Source organism: Sceloporus undulatus, chromosome 1, assembly GCF_019175285.1.
Source record: "Sceloporus undulatus isolate JIND9_A2432 ecotype Alabama chromosome 1, SceUnd_v1.1, whole genome shotgun sequence".
Taxonomy (NCBI): domain Eukaryota; kingdom Metazoa; phylum Chordata; class Lepidosauria; order Squamata; family Phrynosomatidae; genus Sceloporus; species Sceloporus undulatus.
The window spans coordinates 71,252,504-71,271,351 of NC_056522.1; the positions used below are offsets into that span (position 1 = coordinate 71,252,504).

The 18,848-nt window shown below is 38.8% G+C and overlaps 1 protein-coding gene across 2 annotated transcripts in view; it reads right to left on the reverse strand.

Moving 5' to 3' along the window:
* Positions 1 to 2,214: 2,214 nt before the first annotated feature.
* Positions 2,215 to 18,848, reverse strand: part of TAF5L (TATA-box binding protein associated factor 5 like) — an 18,075-nt gene continuing 1,441 nt past the window's right edge. The window contains exons 1-5 of one of the 2 annotated variants that reach the window (XM_042446106.1): positions 17,732 to 17,851; positions 13,684 to 13,828; positions 11,187 to 11,291; positions 8,720 to 9,444; positions 2,215 to 4,471 (exon numbers count right to left, since the gene is read on the reverse strand). In XM_042446106.1, coding sequence (XP_042302040.1) covers positions 3,674 to 4,471; positions 8,720 to 9,444; positions 11,187 to 11,291; positions 13,684 to 13,825 — 1,770 coding nt within the window. In that variant the 5' untranslated portion in view covers positions 13,826 to 13,828; positions 17,732 to 17,851 and the 3' untranslated portion in view covers positions 2,215 to 3,673. Of the gene's footprint in view, positions 4,472 to 8,719; positions 9,445 to 11,186; positions 11,292 to 13,683; positions 13,829 to 17,731; positions 17,852 to 18,848 lie in introns of those variants that run through there. The other variant, XM_042446107.1, reaches the window with a different exon arrangement.

Below are 18,848 nucleotides of genomic sequence, written 5' to 3' on the forward strand. Positions count from 1 at the left end.
TAAATATGGCTATCATGTCACCTCCTAACCTTTTCTTTTCCAGGCTAAACATACCCAGCTCCCTACGTTGCTCCTTACAGGGCATAGTTTCCAGATCCTTCACCATTCTGTTCTCCTCTTCTGGACACACTCCAGGTTGTCCACATCCTTCTTGAATTGTGGTGCTCAGAACTGGACACAATATTCCAGGTGAGGTCTGACCAAAGCAGAATAGAGTGGTACTATTACTTACTTCCCTTGATCTAGACATTACATCCCTATTGATGCAGTCTACAATGTGTCTTACTGTATTCCATGTTTATAAAGTACATAATTAAATCCAAAATACACTTGACTGGAAATAAATATAAAAGAATTTGCCCAGTAAATGTAGCAGGAAAAGAAAAATGCCACAATTGAAACAACCCTTCTTTGTTAACCATGTATGTCACCACTTAACTTTTTATCCATATAACCAAATATATTCCAAATGAGAAGTAGAACATTCAAGTGTCAGGGTGGGAACACCCCCCCCCAATCTTGTGTTCTTTGAAGACAAGAATTTCTCATTCACAATGCCCAGCAGCATTTAACGTAGGAGACTAGTGTTTATGCCAGAGTAGAGGGACACAAATATGGAATCCATGGCGGGTTACATACTGCCCGTTTGGGGCGGCGTGCACCCACCCCTTTCCCTGCTGTATCGGGGCCTCAGTGGTCAGAACGGCAGCCGCTGAGGCCCCGATCCGCCGCTTTCCGGGCCGCGGGGAAGCGGCAAAAGGCCCCTTCCCTGCAGCCTGGAAAGGGGTGTCCTTGGGGCTTCAAGCCCCAAGGACACCCTGTGGTGGCGGGGAGGAGGAGAAAGGGGCCGCTTGGCCCCTTTCTCCTCCGCGTCGCTGGCACAGCGTCTGAAGGCGACGCAAAGCCAAGAAGGAGCTCCGAAACAGAGCTCCTTCTTGCGCTGCATAAAGGGTGCTCTAAGCGCCCTCGCGTGGCGCAAGGACGTCACGTCTGCGCCGCCTCATTTGGAGGCGGCGAGGTTGTGACGTAATGGCGGTGGCCGTGTGGAACGGCTGCCGCTATTTTGTGCGCGCTCTGCGCGTGCTCGGGTTGGGGGCTTCCAGAAAGGACGCCCCTTTCTAACCATAGCACGCGCAGAGCGCACACTTTAAGGCCCGTCTGTAACGGGCCCATATAAGCTAAATAAGAATTCACCAAGGCAAGCGATTTAACTGTCTACAGTGGCTCAAATAGGGACAAAGACCGTCTGACTCTATATCTGTTAATCTATGCAGGGATGTCTCTATTACAGGCAATTTTCATGGCTTGTACTTATTGCAGTTCCTTTTTCCTCTGGCTGAAGTGATTTAAGTTGTGCAGTCACTGCAATTCATCCAGAAGTTAAAGTTTATGTCATTCTTGGATTGGAAAAGACTTTTCATCACCACATACAGTATATGCTAATCTTTTTATGTATATCCTCATGTCCTTGCCACTCTATTTAACAGGACCACTATTAAAACATTTTGTTTTTCCATTTTATCTTTTAATTTTTCTGCTCCCACAATCCCCACACTCAACCATATGTATAAATATCTGCCAAGTGAGACAATGCTCAGTTCATCTGATGAAATAGAATGGAAGATTATACCAAATATAACTTGTTAGTCTTTAAGATGTTACGAGATTCTTTATTCCCACCAATACTTAGAAGTCTACTAAGATTTCTTACATTAAGCTTAGTTACACTGCATTTCAGTTCAACAGTTTGTAGTGTTTGATTTGAAAACAGACATACCTGAGCTCAAATTTTTACTCTGCCTTTCTTGGGAAGTTTAGACAAGACAGTTGATGTTTTCCAGGTATAATCTGATCTGTTATTTATGGGCTAAAGGAAGGGACTAAAATAGCTATCTTTAACGTAAGAATTAAGAATAGTTATCTTTTTATTTTAATGCAAAGCAACAAATCACACCACCTATCATCTTCAATATACTTACCTGTAGTCCAAGGGAAAACTGTAGCTCTCCAGAAGCTGGTAGACTACTATTACCATCAATCCCACTCAGCAAGGCAAATAACCAGGGATCATAGGAAGTGTAAACCAGCAACCTCAGGAGGACCAAAGGATATGTGCAAAGCCAGGTGACTAGGAATATCAGTACCTCTCCCTGCGTACACTTGCAGAAGACCTTTTTCCCTTGTTCAAAAAAGTAAGGAGCAACCAATGAGACAAAAAACAGATCCCTCTGCTTTATGAAGCCTAAAAGACGCTTTTCCACAAAGAGATGCCAAACCTGTTTAAACTAAATGCTTTAATAGAAAAAAATTACAAAACCTCTTTCTTGAAAGCAGAAATATTCAATCTTTTCTTAGAATTAAGTAATTAAAGTTGCTTTCCCCACCTCCACTTCCCAAATTTTTCATGCTCACTTTTGTATGAAAACTTCATGAAATCCATATTTCCAGATTCAGTGGAAAACATCAGAAACTGGCAATGCTGCATCCTCTTACAGTTAATAATTTACTAATACAGTTCTCCATATACCTTTGTCCACATTTATCTGTAGAAAATATTTTTGGTGAGATGAAATGGGTCCTTTCCTACTATAAATTGAAACATGCGATTACAAACCTAGACATGTTTTTGCTGGTTCTTTTCAAGAGGCAAGGTACCCCATCAATCATTAGTATTTTGTATCACCATCACAGTGCAACTAGATTTGGGGGTAAGGGAAATCTGAACTTTTGATCTACTGACAGTTACATATATTATAAGTGAAATAAGGAATTACATCCCAGTTGTATCTTTTTTTAGAGACAGCCAACCCAATTTTATCTTCTTATAAAGACAGCCATTGTTATATATGTCCAATTATTTTTTTAAAAAAATATCATGGCTTTGATTCAGTCTTCTCCTGCCTGTGGAAGGGGTGGGGAGCAGCTTTTACTAATCTCCCTTTTGCTGCAGTCTGTTGCACCCTTTGAAAATCTTCGCTGGAGAATTTTGGATTTTCTGGAACATGGTAGGAGGTGATTGGAATTGTCTAATGTATTCCCCACCACTTTCACTAACAGAATTGCTTTCTAGATCAAAAGCCTTCTGTGGATGAAATAGCCCTTCCATTAACGAAAGATGAAATCTAGAACCAACTCCATTACTTTTATATTAACAAGCTGGAAGTCTGTCTCAGTTATTTTAAACATTATTGTAATGTTGCTTATACTTGAGAGCATCTGTAGAACATAATACTTTTTTTTCTTTCCAAGGCAATAATTCTAGTCCCACAGAAATTTTCGCAGAGAAAGTCAATTAAACCAAACAGTTGATATAGCCAGACTGAAAAACCTCTGGTAAATGTATATAGGATGGGTGTATTCAAGATAATTAAGTGCAAATGCCCAGTTGTGGGTTTTATTTGTTTTGACCAGGTTTTGGGTTATCCCTATAAGAAAATATTCTGTGCTGCTGGATTTCACCCATTGCTTCCTGCCCTTGCACTACTATTATACAACTACAATGATGTTCTCTGCTGCTCTTTATCCTTTTGCAACAATACAAGACATCTTCAAGTACAGTATTTCCATCATTCTGGACACGTCTGCCACATGTGAGAAAAAAATTCACAGTCAATTATATATAATCTCAATTTATAATAAACTCTGGCTTTCAAACCCCCCCATTTAAAAAAAATTAATGTTCCTGATTTTCTTGTGCAATTCCAGTCACTAAAAGAAGATTACAGGCCATGAACTGTACACTGAGTACATTATTTATCTGTCCAGTATATACACCAACTAGTTCACTGGAAGAGCCATCCACAGGAGCATTACAGTAAGTGTTTCGAATGTCCCACACTCGAACAGAGTTGTCCATTGATGCAGAAGCAATTAAGCTACTGTCCGGACTAAAAGTAAGGCTGGTGATATTATCTGTGTGCCCTCTCAGTTCTTTGTAAAGCGTGCCAGATGCCAAGTCCCACAACTTTAACCGCTGGTCTTCACCTGCTGAAGCCAAATACTTACCATTTGGAGAAAATGCAAGTGATAGCACTGGGCCCCGGTGACCTGTAAACAAACGCACTGTGTTTCCTTGCTGGGTACTCCAGAGCCTCACTGTTTTATCTGTAGATCCTGTTGCTAAGTAATTAGAATTAGGATGAAACTTAATGCAGTCCACATCTGCCAAATGGCCCGCGTATATTCGCAGGGGATACGTCCGATCAAATGCCCAAAGTCTTGCTGTGCGGTCATGGGAACCGCTTGCAAAATACAAGCTGCAAGGACTGATGTCCAGATCCCACACAGGGTAAGCATGCCCTTGGTACATCACTGTGTTTGTAAAACTTCCAAGGTCCCAATATCTGATGGATGTATCTTCTGAACATGACAACAGTCCTGAACTGTCTGAAAGAAACCTTGTGCTATACACTGGTCCACAGTGCCCTCGAAGTAGCTTCATTTCTGTACCCACAGTATCATCATCTTCATCCTGCAAGGAATACAGAGGACAGAATTTTATTCTGTTCAGAGAACATACAGTACTGGTAAAAATGCAGATTAACTCAATGATGTCCAAGATGCGTAACAACAGAGTGTAGTCTTATGTATACTACTAGACTGCCACTAATTTATGGGATACCTTGCTGGCATAGAGAAAAATGAAGAACAAGGTCTGATGTTGTCAAGCATAGCTTTGTTATTTAAACAAGTAGTTGGCATGTCTTTTTCACAAACAACAACAAGAAACAATGCAAAATAACTATCTAAATGAAGATCAAGATCAAAATACCACATCTAAATCTACAAATATATACTATACAAATGTATTGAAAAACTTATGCAAGTTTAAAAACACATACAATAAACAGGAATTGGGTATTTGAACATTTTTATGTGATGTTTGATTCAAATGGTTCCGTGTTTTATCCCATTTTCCTTTTGCAATTCCTTTGTAGCTCATGGAGAAAAATAACATTTTTCATTAAATGTATCAACTACAGTGTTTATGTAATTAACATCCCCCACCGCAGACAATTTCACTTGACAGCAACAGACCTTGGTTCTCCAGTTTCCCCAGTGTGTAACAGGCACCATTTTTTCTTCCTGTAACAGCAATGCCTTGCTAGTACCCATTCTAGAAGTGCCAGCATCAATTTTAAAGGGCAGAACCAAATTTTTCCCTCCCAGCTACAGCACAAATAGAACTTATAGAGCAGAAACAATCAGACTTAGTGTTTCCTTGCTTCAGTTCCCTATATTACCACTTCCACAGCAGTCTTTTGCTAGAGATCTTCTGTCCAAAGCCTGTGATTATAACTGATTTTAGTAAACAAGGGTCCAAAACACACTGCAGAAATATTCAGTTTGAGACCGCTTTAACTGCACTGGCTCAGTGCTAAGGAATCCTGGGAACCGTTGTTTATTGTGGCATCAGAGCTCTCTGAAAGAGAAAGCTAAAAAGTCTCACAAAACTACAGTTCCCAGAATTCCCTAGCATTGAGCCAGGGCAGTTAAATGGTCTCAAACTGGATTATTTCTGCTGTGTGTTTTGGACCATAGTTGAGGTGGGGTTTTTTTGCTGCTTTTCTTATGGTTTTATTATATTTTATATTTCTTTGTTAGCCACCCAACATATCATAGTGCAATGAGAAATATTTATATAGGAAAAAGTTATAAATAATAAAATGTGTTTAAAAGATAAATTAATACGCAGAAGCTACATTTGCAACAACAAAATAATCCCACATTAACAAGAAAGGGCTGTAGTTCTGGTGAAAGTGTTGTTTTACTCACTCATTTATTACCAATCATTAGGCCATGGGTTACCCAAAAATGTCAACAATTTTAGAACTATTTAAAACCAGCAATAGTACAGTAGTTAGCTTTTCTTTCAGTATCCTAGCTCTACAAATGTGTTTTCAAAACACCTCCAACTGCTTTAGATTTCAGTTATCATTCTAGGCTTTTCTTACAACGACATAAATTGTAACTGCACATCTCCCTCCACCATTCTCTGAAAAATGAATACAAAAGACAACAACAATAAGCAATTAAGACTGTTTATGTCTTTCTTGTGTCCCAATTGCCATATTGTAATCTTCTTCTTGGGCTAATTCAGCAGCCAGAAAAATGGCCAGAAAATTCCATTTATATTAGCAACTATAGATGAAATATTATGGTACAAAACTGTTATTGACTTCCAGTTCTGTGTTATTATCTTTTCTGATGTGTAGTAGTGAAAGCACCAACTAACCAAATCATGTAGAGCAGTTAGAGGATGAAAGGAAAACCTCCTTTTATATTCAATAATTTTACTAAAAAAATTTCAACTAGAATATACAGTCAGCCCTCCATCCATAGAATCCTAATCTACGGATTCAACCATCCACAGCTTGAAAATATTTTTTAAAAATATATACATTCCAAAAAGTAAACCTTGATTTTGCCATTTTATATAAGGGACAACATTACTGTATTTGATAGGACTTGAGCATGGGGGATCCTGGAACCACACTCCAGCAGATACCAAGGGCCCACTGTAATTAGAGCACAGACAGGAGACATCTCACTGCTCCAGATTTATGTATATTAAAAGAACAAACCTGTCTGTCATAGTTCCATGGCTCAGATTATGTTCTTGGCTCCAGAATCGCTGAGTTCAAATTTCACATTATTTTAATGCTTTGTAAAAGCAATGTGCTCTTTCTTGTGCCTCATTTCTACCACAATGTACCCCTGGCTTAATTCAACTGCTGGATAAATGGCCATAAGATTACATTTACATTAGCAACAGGCTTGAGTCTGGTTATTATGGTAAACTGAAGCTTAAATACTAGCTTTCAATAACGTACTGAAAAGTGTAAGGCAATATAATTTCTCACCTATTAAAAATTCTGAATTGTTAACTGACAATCAGACATTGCATTTAGCATTTTAGAAATTAAAAAAAGAAATTTAATGTGAAATGAGAGGGAAGGAAAAAATACACAATAACTTTGTTTTAGTTTTAAAAAACAAAAGCAAAAATCTTTCAAGATGAAAACTCCTATCATTAGCTCATGTAATTTGTTTCAACTACTGTTTGGATATTCCTTATCTAGAATTCTAAAATGCAAAATACTCCAAAATCCAAAATTCTCCAAATGGGTGGCCAAGAAAATGACACCTTTGCTTTCTGATGGTTCAATGTACAAAACCTTTTTTCATGCACAATATTATTAAAAATATTATCTTCATGTAATAAAATATTATGTATAAAGCATAATAAAAAAACATAAATTAATTTCATGTTTAGATTTGGGTCCTATCTCCAAGATATCCCATTATGTTTATGAAAATACAGTTGACTTTCCGTTTTTTACACGGATCCATTGCGAAAACCCCTCTCTCCCTGCAAAAACGGAGACTCGCCTATATTTAAGCCCCATAGGCTTGAATGGGGCACATGACCACAAGTGTGCAGAGGGAGCACCCCACTGAAAATAACGGTGGTCATCTCAAGTCCACAAAAAAGGAGGAGCAACTATATCCTCAAATCTGAATATCTGTCGAATACCCTCCTCAGAGAGGCTCACCTGTTGACTACATTATAGTCTTTGGCCCATTGAACAAACATTTTTTTTGCTCTCCTAGACATTATTAGCAGGACTGTGGAATCAGAGTCCTTGAGTCGGAAGCAATTTTGGGAGGAAGAGTCAGTATAAATATACTGACTCCAACACCAACTTCAAAATAAAACCTTATAATATGGTATTATAAAAAATATATGGCAAATATATAATTTTATACTTATATCTTATGTTTTGAAAGATTTAGTAACTATCTAGTAGTTTGTTGCATATTTACCTTCACAAGAATTTTGGGAAGTTTTCTTTTTCCAAAATCTGAATCAAATATATTTTCTGTTCTACCAATCTAATAGCTCAAATGATTCACATAATGGTGATGAAATACCCTGCACTAACATTTTACTGCAGTAAATATGTTATCACTAATTAATATACACTAGCAATTTGGGAAAAAGGTAGACACTAGAAAATCAGAGGAGTCAAGAGTACTGACTCCACAGCCCTGATTATAGTGCTTTTAGCATTGTTAGTGCTTTTAGATTAAAGCACTACTCTACTTCTGGCTTTATGTTGATTTTAAATGATCTGGTATTATTATTTTTGCTACTAGTTTTATCTTGGTTTTATTATGTGGTATCTCCCATTAATGTTTACATTTCCATTGTTTCAAGCCCCACCCGAAAAGCCACCTTCAGTCATTCTGAGGCATGGGGCAAGATGATGAGATGTAAGCTTTTTAAGATGAACAGTCAAACTATCTTGTCAGTCTCTCTCTTCCCACACTCCCTCTGACCCACAGAGTTTGAAGCACCTAACTGCTGCCTTTAAGACATTAGGATGCATAAATATAAGTATATGTGAAGGGTGAAGCAATCTTCTGAAGGAATAATTGGTCAATTGCTAATGAAGATGTAAATGTTTATGCATTTATTGGGGGAAAGCAAAATAAAGCAGACCTGCTGTACTTCAATCAACAGAGACTACCTAAAGTTTCAACTGGACATTATGGTTAGTCTTCAAACCACTTCCCAACTTTCTAACAGTTATGAATGATGAGCAAGAGGAAAGCACCATAAGAGAAATTTGCTCAGAGACAACACCTCACATAAACCATTCATTATAAAAATAAGACACTCCACCCACATATAATGGTGAAAAGAGTCTCTCACCTCTTCGTCCAAGATGTCGCAAGCCAGGTGCATTTGGGACACATCTACCAGATGAGGCTCAGATTTCAGCTTCTTGGACCGCAAGCTCCATAGTTTTACACAGGAATTTTCAAATCCAGCAGCAAGCAGCTTGCTATCTGGTGAGATCTCTGCTGTGTTTAGCAACTGCTCAGTGTTATAGAACGCATAGAAACATATGGTTGTGAGTGAAGGTGGCCCATCTTTGACTCTTTTAATGCTATCCTGCAGGATGTCCAACGCTGCCTCATTTTGTAGGATGGAAGTAGGCATGTCAGTGGGTTCTAGGCCATTGCTCTCACTGCGTGAAGAGCCACCACTAGCATATAACTGGTAATCCATCCTCTTGGCTGGGTGCACATCTAAATGGATGTGCAAAGAAAGGACCTTGCAGAGAGCAGTGTTGTTATCACTCTGGAGGTAGCGAAGGAGAAAGTTGTAGCTGTCTTCTTGAAGGCGGACGACATATTTGCTGTCCAGAAATGCCCGGAGCTTGAAGTTAGACAGGATGTCCTGAATTGTTAGTGTAGTTTGTAACTGCTCAATGATGTCTTTCTGGGAGCCATTCTGCAAGAACATCCCATGGAAGCGACTATAGAAACTGTCCACTGTGCTCTTTAGGCCATTTTGGACCATATTAAGATGGAGGTAGACAAAGAGGGGATACAGAAGAGGCATCACTTCATGGCTGTGCTGGGAGTCCGAATCTAAACACCAAAGGCAAGGAGATATTACTTTTATCTTACTCGGTTCTCAGAAGGGATTGCGATGAAAAAAATGACAAATCATCTTCTGGGGCAGGGGTGGTATGACATCAGGCTTGTGAGAGCTATTTCATCTTTCTATAAGACTTCCCATATCCACCAATATGATAGCACAAGAGACAAGACACTTAAAGTTAAAGAATTCTGAGCCCAAGAACTTGTCCTGAATACCAAAACTGAACAGAGCACAAATTTCTTCAACACAAGCATCCACTCTTGGTTTACCCATGCTTTCTTTGTTTCAACCAAAACAAGAAACTGTCTTCTGATAAATTAACAATTTTTATTTGGCAGAGACTTTCTTGGATTGCAGCTCACCTTACAAAGATACAAAAAACTGCATTTTCATTACCATTTAAAGCATTTGTTTCCTTTGCTATAAAAATCCACATGCTTGATGAGAGTCACCAGACTCTAATGGGGTCAAAGCAAATACTATGGTAAGGCTTTGGACCTGTTCTGTAACTATTTCAAACATTTCCTGACACATACTTTTGTTATGAAATTGTTATTTGTAGTTTTGTGAGGTATTTAGCCTTCTCTGTCAGAGACCGCAAATCCCAGGATTCCATAGCGTGGAGCCATGGTAGTTCAAAAGGTGTCAAACTGCATTATTACTGCAGTGCAGATTCGGCTTAGAAGACAGACTGTATTACAGCTGAAAACAGCTTGGCTTCCTTTCTCCATATTTCTCTTCTGCCTGTATTTCTTCAGATGGTCTCTTTAAGCATTTTAATCTCTTGGAAGTACAGAAAAGTTTTATAGGCCTGTTACAGACTGCCAAAATAAAGCTGCTTCGGGTCTCTTTGGAGGTATGCTATTTAAATGATGAGGTCCTGCCAAAGCCACACTCCATTCCTAAGCACTGGAGTGCAGCTTTGGTGCAGCTTCCGGATTCTTAGGATGCATGCATAATTTAAACAGCATACCTCCAAAGAGACCCGAAGCAGCTTTATTTTGGCAGTCTGTAACAGGCCCAAATCTAATGCAAACTAAGAAGAGACATTTTCTTCCTTCAGTGCAGCCAACTGCTTTACAAAACTTGCCCAATGTTTTTAGTGCTTCACTTGTTTGTTCATCTTTTCTCTATCCTACTATGGTGTTATTTTGCAACTGGGAAAGTGTATGGGGAAGTGAAATGACATTTCTTTAAAATTCCAAGAATTAGCCAGAATAATTGGAATGTTCTTTATATCTTATGGGAAAGGTGCTACAACAACATTCTTGTTACAGTTATATTTCCAGATCTGAAATGCTAGGATAGGGAATATACCAAAATAGGCAGCACTACATTTTCCCCAGGCCTTGAATAAATGCACTACAGGACTAATGATAGGAGCAAATGAGGGGCAGGCAAGCAGACCTGCATTTGGTTGCTCTTTTTCCTTTCTTTAAACTTATTCCCCCTTCTCTCTACCAAAACTTTGCATTTGGTTGTGGTGCATTGTTTTGTGTATTCTTGCAGTGGGGAATAAAATCCACCAAAATATTAGGAAGCACTTTTGCATTTGTTAGGTGCAGAATCTAATACACAGAAGCTAAATGAAAGGAGCAGGTGGAAGACATCCCTGCAAAGATTATTAAATGAAGGAAATCTCTTTCCAGACCCTGTGGACAAAGCTGGCACAAAGCTTTACTGCCTTCTCAATTGACAAGCATATACTTCCTTTTGAGTTGCTACCCACCTGTAAGAAAACTGCATAATCGCCCAAACTGTACTTCATATTGTTGCGGCTCTGCTAGGCAGGGTGCAGCAGAGATAATGTTTGCACAACCTGATTCAGATTGGACTAGGTAATAAACAAAGATGAAGAAAATTAGTTTCCAGAAGGCTTTGAAACTGTACATACTACTATACTTACACCAAAATATCCATATACTAAATGCTTTGACAAGCTAGTAAAGAAAAAAAACCCAGAGACTCCAACATTATCACTGAACAAACAAAAGGGTTACTCAAAAAGTTGATAATTTTGCACTTGCTATCCACATAGTAATTTTTACATAAAAGATGAAATTTTTATGGTGAGTGAGCTGTATTATTTCTCCTTCTGTGACAATGGACCTCTTGTTATTCTCTTCATTTATTTTATCCTCATACCAATTGCAAGTTGCTTCTTTTAAAACAAAATCTTGTGTTTTGAAATCCCTGGGAACTGGGATATGCTTATAGAAAATCGTGCCCATGTAGCTTCAGTTTTCTTATGTGATAAATGGAATGAATTCACACATGCAGCCATACTGAACATGTAACATGAGAGAAAGACACCGGTGTCTGAACACCTAGTTCTTCAAATACTATGGAGAATTTGGATCACCTAACATTTCAGAATTTTCTCAGATGAGGCCCATTCATAAATATGGTGGAAACAAGTTCCTTATTAGGAAATAATCAAACAGATAGACACTAGTTGGTGTGAATCCAGGCTTACGCAATTTTAAATAAATGCAGCAATGAATACTACTTTGAATTGGGCTGAATCCATAGAAACACATGGTGATGGAAATACCTGCACTGACTTCTCCTCTATCGCCCAAGACACCTCATCCGAGCAATTGGGACATGCTGAATGGCCTGAAGCAAAAGGAGGGATCTCCCAAATCTGTCAGAAGTACCTTCTGTACGTTATTTGACAGTTGACAACAACAGAACAACCTTAAGCCTTATTAGGAATGAGGCTGCTGTAAGAAACCTGCACTATGCAATTCTTATAATCATTTAAATTCTAATAGTACAATAAAGATTTTAGAATTTGCACCAGTATGTCCAACATTTTGTATGGTTGCCCCCCTTTCACCCACTGATAGTGTTAAACTCTCTAATGCTTTAAAGAAAATCAGGGACCAGGTTTTCAGTATCTTCATACTTAAATACATAGTACAGTGTGCCCTTGCTTTATGCGGGGGATCCATTCTGGACCCCACCGCGTAAGGCAAGTTGAAACTAATGGGGTCATGCACGCAGTACAGTGCACACGCCATGGGCAACGTGTCATTTCCTCTTTGCTGCATGGCTTTCAGCGTAAACTGAAAGTCATGTATAACGTGCCAGCGTATGATGCAGGTGCACTGTAAAAAAGTACAGTAAATGCCTTTCTAGACAATACTACATGGTAAAGATGACTCTGAATATATGTAAGCCATTTGAAATGTACAGCTGGTTACTCGAACATTGTTTTCATGTTCTCCTGGTGGTAAATCCAATCAGTAACTGGAATTATGTAACTTAACTTAAATAGCTTCCCAAGAATTACACTGGTATGTAGGCTGCGCACTGGGACTTACAAAATTGAGCTGTGCTTTATACAGTTGGTGGGAACATATCCAATTTAGTAAGAATTAAATCTTCCAAGCATGGGTTGCTTTGCCCTGCTGAACACTATTTTCAATGCTGAAATATAGCCACTCCCCCCACTCTCAACCTCTTCTAAACTGGTTTAGCCCATAGGTCAAAAAATGCCCACCTGCTATTCTTTAGGTTTGCTGCATGGATCTCTCCTCCCCGATTTATGGAAACTTTAAAGTGCTTTATTTTTTTTAGGTTGAAGTGTACCTTTTAAAGTTCTATTGCTTTAAGGTACCAGCTATCTCAGAATACACCTGTTTATAATTTTGTTTAACACTACTTTTAAACTTTTTGATCTCCCAACAAAACTAATTTTTAAAATAGAAAGTACCCAGTCAAAAATAACATTGCACTGCTGCTGAAATTCTCACAACAAAAAGTACGAGGTTAAACTATTTACTATAGGTTCCACAAAAGGTGAATCTGCTATTTAGTAGTAATATATATTGCTGATCTGTTGACAAGCATAGCATAGAGAACACCAAGATCATTTAGTTTCTCTGCCATCAAAGTAGAATCCTTCTTAAAATTCCCACATGTAAAGTCCAACCACATAGCTCTCAGATGAGTCATTTCAGACATCTGGGAATAGCAGCATGCCTACTGCATACTTCATTTTGATTGTCTTGTTTGAAGAAAAGCCACAAGCTAGAAATACATCTCACTCAAAAAATATTTTATAGCTTTCTAATATTTGGACACACCTTGTGTCTCACCTGAGTATTAGAGAATCATGTGATCATTCATTTTCCAGTCTGTCCTCAATTAATTGCTTAGATGTCTCATGTTGCTAACAAGAGTGATGCAGAGTTCCTATAAACAATTTTACTAGTTACCTGTTAGATTAGCTGCCATTTCTTCTGCAGTCTGGCATAAGCGCAGCCCTTGCTTCAAAGGACCTTCTGAGTCTACATACTGCCTGCGTTTGAGGTAGCAGGAAACTGCCATCTGAATCTGTTCTGTGCGTACACGTTTCATGACCTCCAAAAGGAAAGAAAACATGCTTCTGGTTACAATGAAATGTTAAGATGATGGGAAAATTATACTGCACTTTCTTACAGTAAGTTTGGTGTGTCAGCAAACTGTCAGTCAGTGGCACTCCCATTACTGCCTAGAAAAACATCACTAATACAAAATGTATCCCCTACCTACTGAATAAAATATCCACTTATCCTTGGAAGCAGATACCTCAGATCTCAAAAGTATTAAACAACAGAAGAGATAATTAAAAGTTTTTAGGATTATGTGTTTGGGAGAAACCTTTGTCTAATGTTAGTTTCACTGGTTACAACCTCAAGATTGTGACTTGACACAATGTGTTCCTTTACATTTTCTACATTATTCAGCTATCTTGGTAGGAATATATTTAATGTACCATTTCAACCTTAAAAGGGACCTACAACATCTCTATGTTCTGTGCATAGGTGCTTAACATACTTTAGACACTAAACAGATGCAAATTATGTTCTACTTTGTACTATTAATACTATTTCTTTAGCCTAAAAAGTGAAAAACAAATAAATCAAAAGTTAGTTTCAGTTTCAGCATTGTTCAGTTTCTCTTTTAGTGTACTTTTTAAGTTCCACAGAAAGCAGTTAAAGTGTCAACTTCCTTAAACTTCTTTTGAATTTTCAGATCAGATCAAACATTACATTTCATTTCACTGTATATATACCTACTAGCAGCTTTTCTAGCCAAGAGTACATAGCAAGTGTCATTCCTGACAACCTGAACATTAACAAACTTAAGACATTTTAAACTTCTGCCTCATGAGTGTCAGAGTGTGTATGAGTATAAGGCGTGTAGAACAAAACAACAACAAAAACAAAACATATCTGGCTGCCAACTTTTAAGAAGTTTCCACTCACCCAAAGTGAGCTATTAATTATTACTTTTCTATCCTCCTGTTTTCTCAGGGAAGCTTGAGGATGCAATACAACAATACCCTAGTATTTCAATGCCACCATCCATCCAATCACAACAGACCCATGTGTCCATTTTAACAGGGTGACTATATTATGTGCTTCAGGGTCATAATCCAAGGTAGCTTTTATGAGAACGCACAAATGCCAGAGTTTAGTGATAGATCACTCCATGGCTATGTCTGTTGAGGAACAAATCCGATTTCAAAGCACATGCTATAAAACATGTTAAAGTCTCATCAGAATAACTTACTGCTAAATTCAGCCATTTTTACTGACTTTGCTAAAGTATTTTAAAAGCATGACCATCAGAAGGATATTTGGTGCATTTTAGGCCATGCCAGTTACATTAGCCTCTGCACAATTCCAATCTTTACTTCTGTTCAACCTGCAGATACACTAATCTTTCAATAGTCTGCTAAATATAGTCTTTATTCTGTTGGGAAGTCCTGTCTTTTAATTAAATTATGTTTTGAGTAAATACCCTAAATATTTAACTCTGAGGTAGCTAAAACAATGGAGAAACTGTCCACAAGCCCCTCCAGATTTTAGTCTGAATTTGCAAAAATTATAAAAAGGGAAAATATTACTAGCAAACTAGTAGTAAGTAGTAGTAAGAAGAGGATATGAAAACATAAATGCAAGTTGGACGCAAAAGAACCAAGTGTCAACCAGTATGTTTTTGCTTAGAAAAACATAAATTCTCTCTCACTGATTTACAACTGAAGGAATAATGCTCCCCGTGGTTGCTACCAAGGTCAGGCCATGTATCACAAATCCGAGGAGCTGATTCAGGATTGCCTTCCTTATTAAGAGATGGGGGTAACAACAGTAGTATTTAGCAGTTCACTTGCCATGCAATGTATTGCTTCTTGTTTATACAGTTTCCATATGTGATACGGCATTTACTCATCTGCTGTACTGGTTCCAACTGCTGCAAACAACTCACTGCCGAGGCACGTGAGTATTTTGACTGTAAGCTCTTGGCAGAGATATCCATTCCTAAAAATCGTGCGTTATGTATAAGCATCTTCTTACAACACCATAGAGGACAACACATTAATCTAACATAGACTGTACCTGCACTGCAGAAATAATCCAGTCTGACTCCACTATAACTGCCATGGCTCAATGCTATGGAATTCTGGGAACTGTAGTTTGGGGGGATCAGAGCAAAGCTACAATTCCCAAAATTCCATAGCACTGAGCCATGGTAGTTAAAGTGGAGTCAAACTGGATTATTTCTGCAGTGCGGATGCAGCCATAACCAACAACAACCCAATACAAGGAGGATGGCTTTAATACTATGAAAACTCAGGAGTTCACCCACAGGTTGCAACAATCCTAAACTGCCCCCTTGCTCCAAAGTTAACATATCAGCCATCTATCGGTGCTCTCAAGAAGTTGTTCTTCATTTTTGATGCCAGCCTCCCGAAAATATTTGGAGAGCGGAGAAGCTTGGAAAGGAGACTGCAGAGGGAGGATGTCCAGAAGTGGAAACTCAACTCTTCCTGAGCTCTATCTACATGGTAGCATGGAAGAACAGAAGCTGCTGGGAGCTGCAGAAGGGTAGAGGTTTTCCTACCTGCTTCCATTTCGCTGGCAAGCAAACATGTTTTTATTCGGGCAGGCTTTTAAAAATCATTACAGGGTGGCTTTTATATGGGCTGTGTGCATTTTAGTCACGTTTTTCCTATGTTTGTATGTTCATTTTATACTATATTAACAAGATGATTTTAAATGTTTTTTTTAAATTGTAAAGTTTTAAAAAATGTTTGTAACTTGTGAGCTGTCTTGAGTCCCTTTCTGGGAGAAAGGTGGCATACAAATGAAATAAATAATAATAAACAATAAATCCCTTTGCATAACAACAACAGCTGTTACTCTTAGGTGGGGTGTATGTTTTATTCATGTTTTTAACTTTTTGTGTTATGCTGATTTTATATGGTTTAGAATCAGAGTTGGAATAGACCCCAAGGGCCATCCAGTCCAACCGTCTGCCATGCAGGAACTCACAATCAAAAGTACCCCTGACAGATAGCCATCCAGCCTGTTTAAAGACCTGCAAAGACTCCTCCACTCTCCGAGGAAATGCGTTCCATTGCTGAACAGCTTTTACTGTCAGGAAGTTCCTCCTAATGTAGAGAAGGAATCTCTTTTCCTGTAGCTTGCATCCATTGTGCCGGGTCCTAATCTTTGGAGCAGCAGAAAACAAGCTTGCTCCGTCCTTGATATGACATCCCTTCAAATACTTAAACAGGGATATCATATCACCTCTTAACTGTCCCTTCTCCAGGCTAAACTTACCCAGCTCCCTAAGTCGCTCCTCACAGGGCAAGATGATTTTACTTGTATTTAAGTTCTTATTGTAAACTTTTTAAAAATGCTTTTTCTCTTGTGAATCGCCTTGGAACCCTTTCTGGGAGAAGGTGGCCTACAGATGAAATAAATAGATAAATAAGTTGTGAGGGGGGAGAAGACAGAAGATGGAGACGCACTCACTCACTCTGCTGCTGTTCTTAATATATAAACTCCCAACTTCATTAAATTCCAACAATCCTCACATGTGGAATTAAGGAGAGGAGCTGTCAAGCTTGAATCCCAGCCTATACTTGAAAAACAATACAGTACTTTACATCAGTGGTTTCCAAACTCTGGTCCTCCAGGTGTTTTGGACTTTGCCTTTCAGAAGCCCCGGTCAGCTTGGCCACCAATAATCAGGAATAGTAGAAACTGAAGTCTAAAATATCTGGTGAACCTAAGTTTGGGAATCAATTCTTTAAATCAGTGGTTCCTAAACTTTGGCTCTCCAAAGTACTTTTGGACTTCAACTCCCAGAAGCCCAATGAAGCTTAGCCAACAGTTCAGGAATTCTGTAAGTCCAATGCATTTGAAGGATCAGAGTTTGGGAACCAATGCTTTAACTCAACAGCTTAAAAACTGCAAAGTTCTTCTTACTGACCTCATCTGTGCTTAAGATGGTTTTCACACGAGCTTTTAAAAAGTGTCTATATGGCTTCTTCTTGTTGTGCAGAAAGATCTTGTAGCACCTTTGAGACTAAGTGAAAGAAAGAAGTTGGCAGAATGAGCTTTCGTAGGTTTAAGTCTACTCCCTAAAGTGCATATGGGCTTTCTTAGGACTGGAGCATGGCTTTGGCACAGCTTCTGGCCTTTTAGGATGCATGCATCATTTAAACAACATACCTCCAAAGTGACCTGAAGCAGGTGCTTGCAAGATCTCTCTAGATCTCTGACTCCACAGACTAACACGGCTATGTCTCTAAATTCTCTCTCTTGCACAGTGTTTTTAAGTAAGTCAATGGCTTAAAAAACCCCTGCAAAGTTCATGTTATTGACCTCTTAAAATTCATCTGTGCTTGATGGTTTTTACATGAGCCTTTAAAACAATGGTCCCCAAACTGTACTCTTTAAGGGATTTTGGACTTCAGCTTCCAGAATCCCATATTATTGGCCAACATGGCTGAGGCTTCTGGGAGCTGAAGTCCAAAATCTCTTAAAGGGCACAGTTTGGGGATCACTGCTTTAAAAAGTGTCTATATTGCTTCTCCAACTTGTGTAGAGAGAGATCTTGTAGCACCTTTGAGACTAAGGTCCAAAACACACTGCAGTAATAATCCAGTACACTGGCTCAGTGCTAGGGAATTTTGGGAACTGTAGTTTTGTGAGACATTTAGCCTTCTCTGTCAGAGAGAGCTCTGAGGCCACAATAAAGTACAATTCCCAGGATCCCGTAGCACTGAGCCAGGGCAGTTAAAGTGGTCTCAGCGTGGATTATTTCTGCAGTGTGGTTTGGACCTAAGTGAAAGAAAGAAAGAAGCTGGCAGCCTGAGCTTTTGTAGGCCTAAGCCCACTTCCTCAGATACATAGTAGGTTTCTTCCTTTCAGCTAAGTCTCAAAGAGGCTACAAGGTCTCCGATTCTGCAGACTGACATGGCTATATCTTTGAATTCTCCCTCTTGTGGTAGTGTATTTTTGAGCCTGGGTGTGTGTGTCTTGCACAGAAGTGTCTGTATTGCTTCTCCCTCTTGTGTAGAGGGATCGTGTAGCACCTTTGAGAC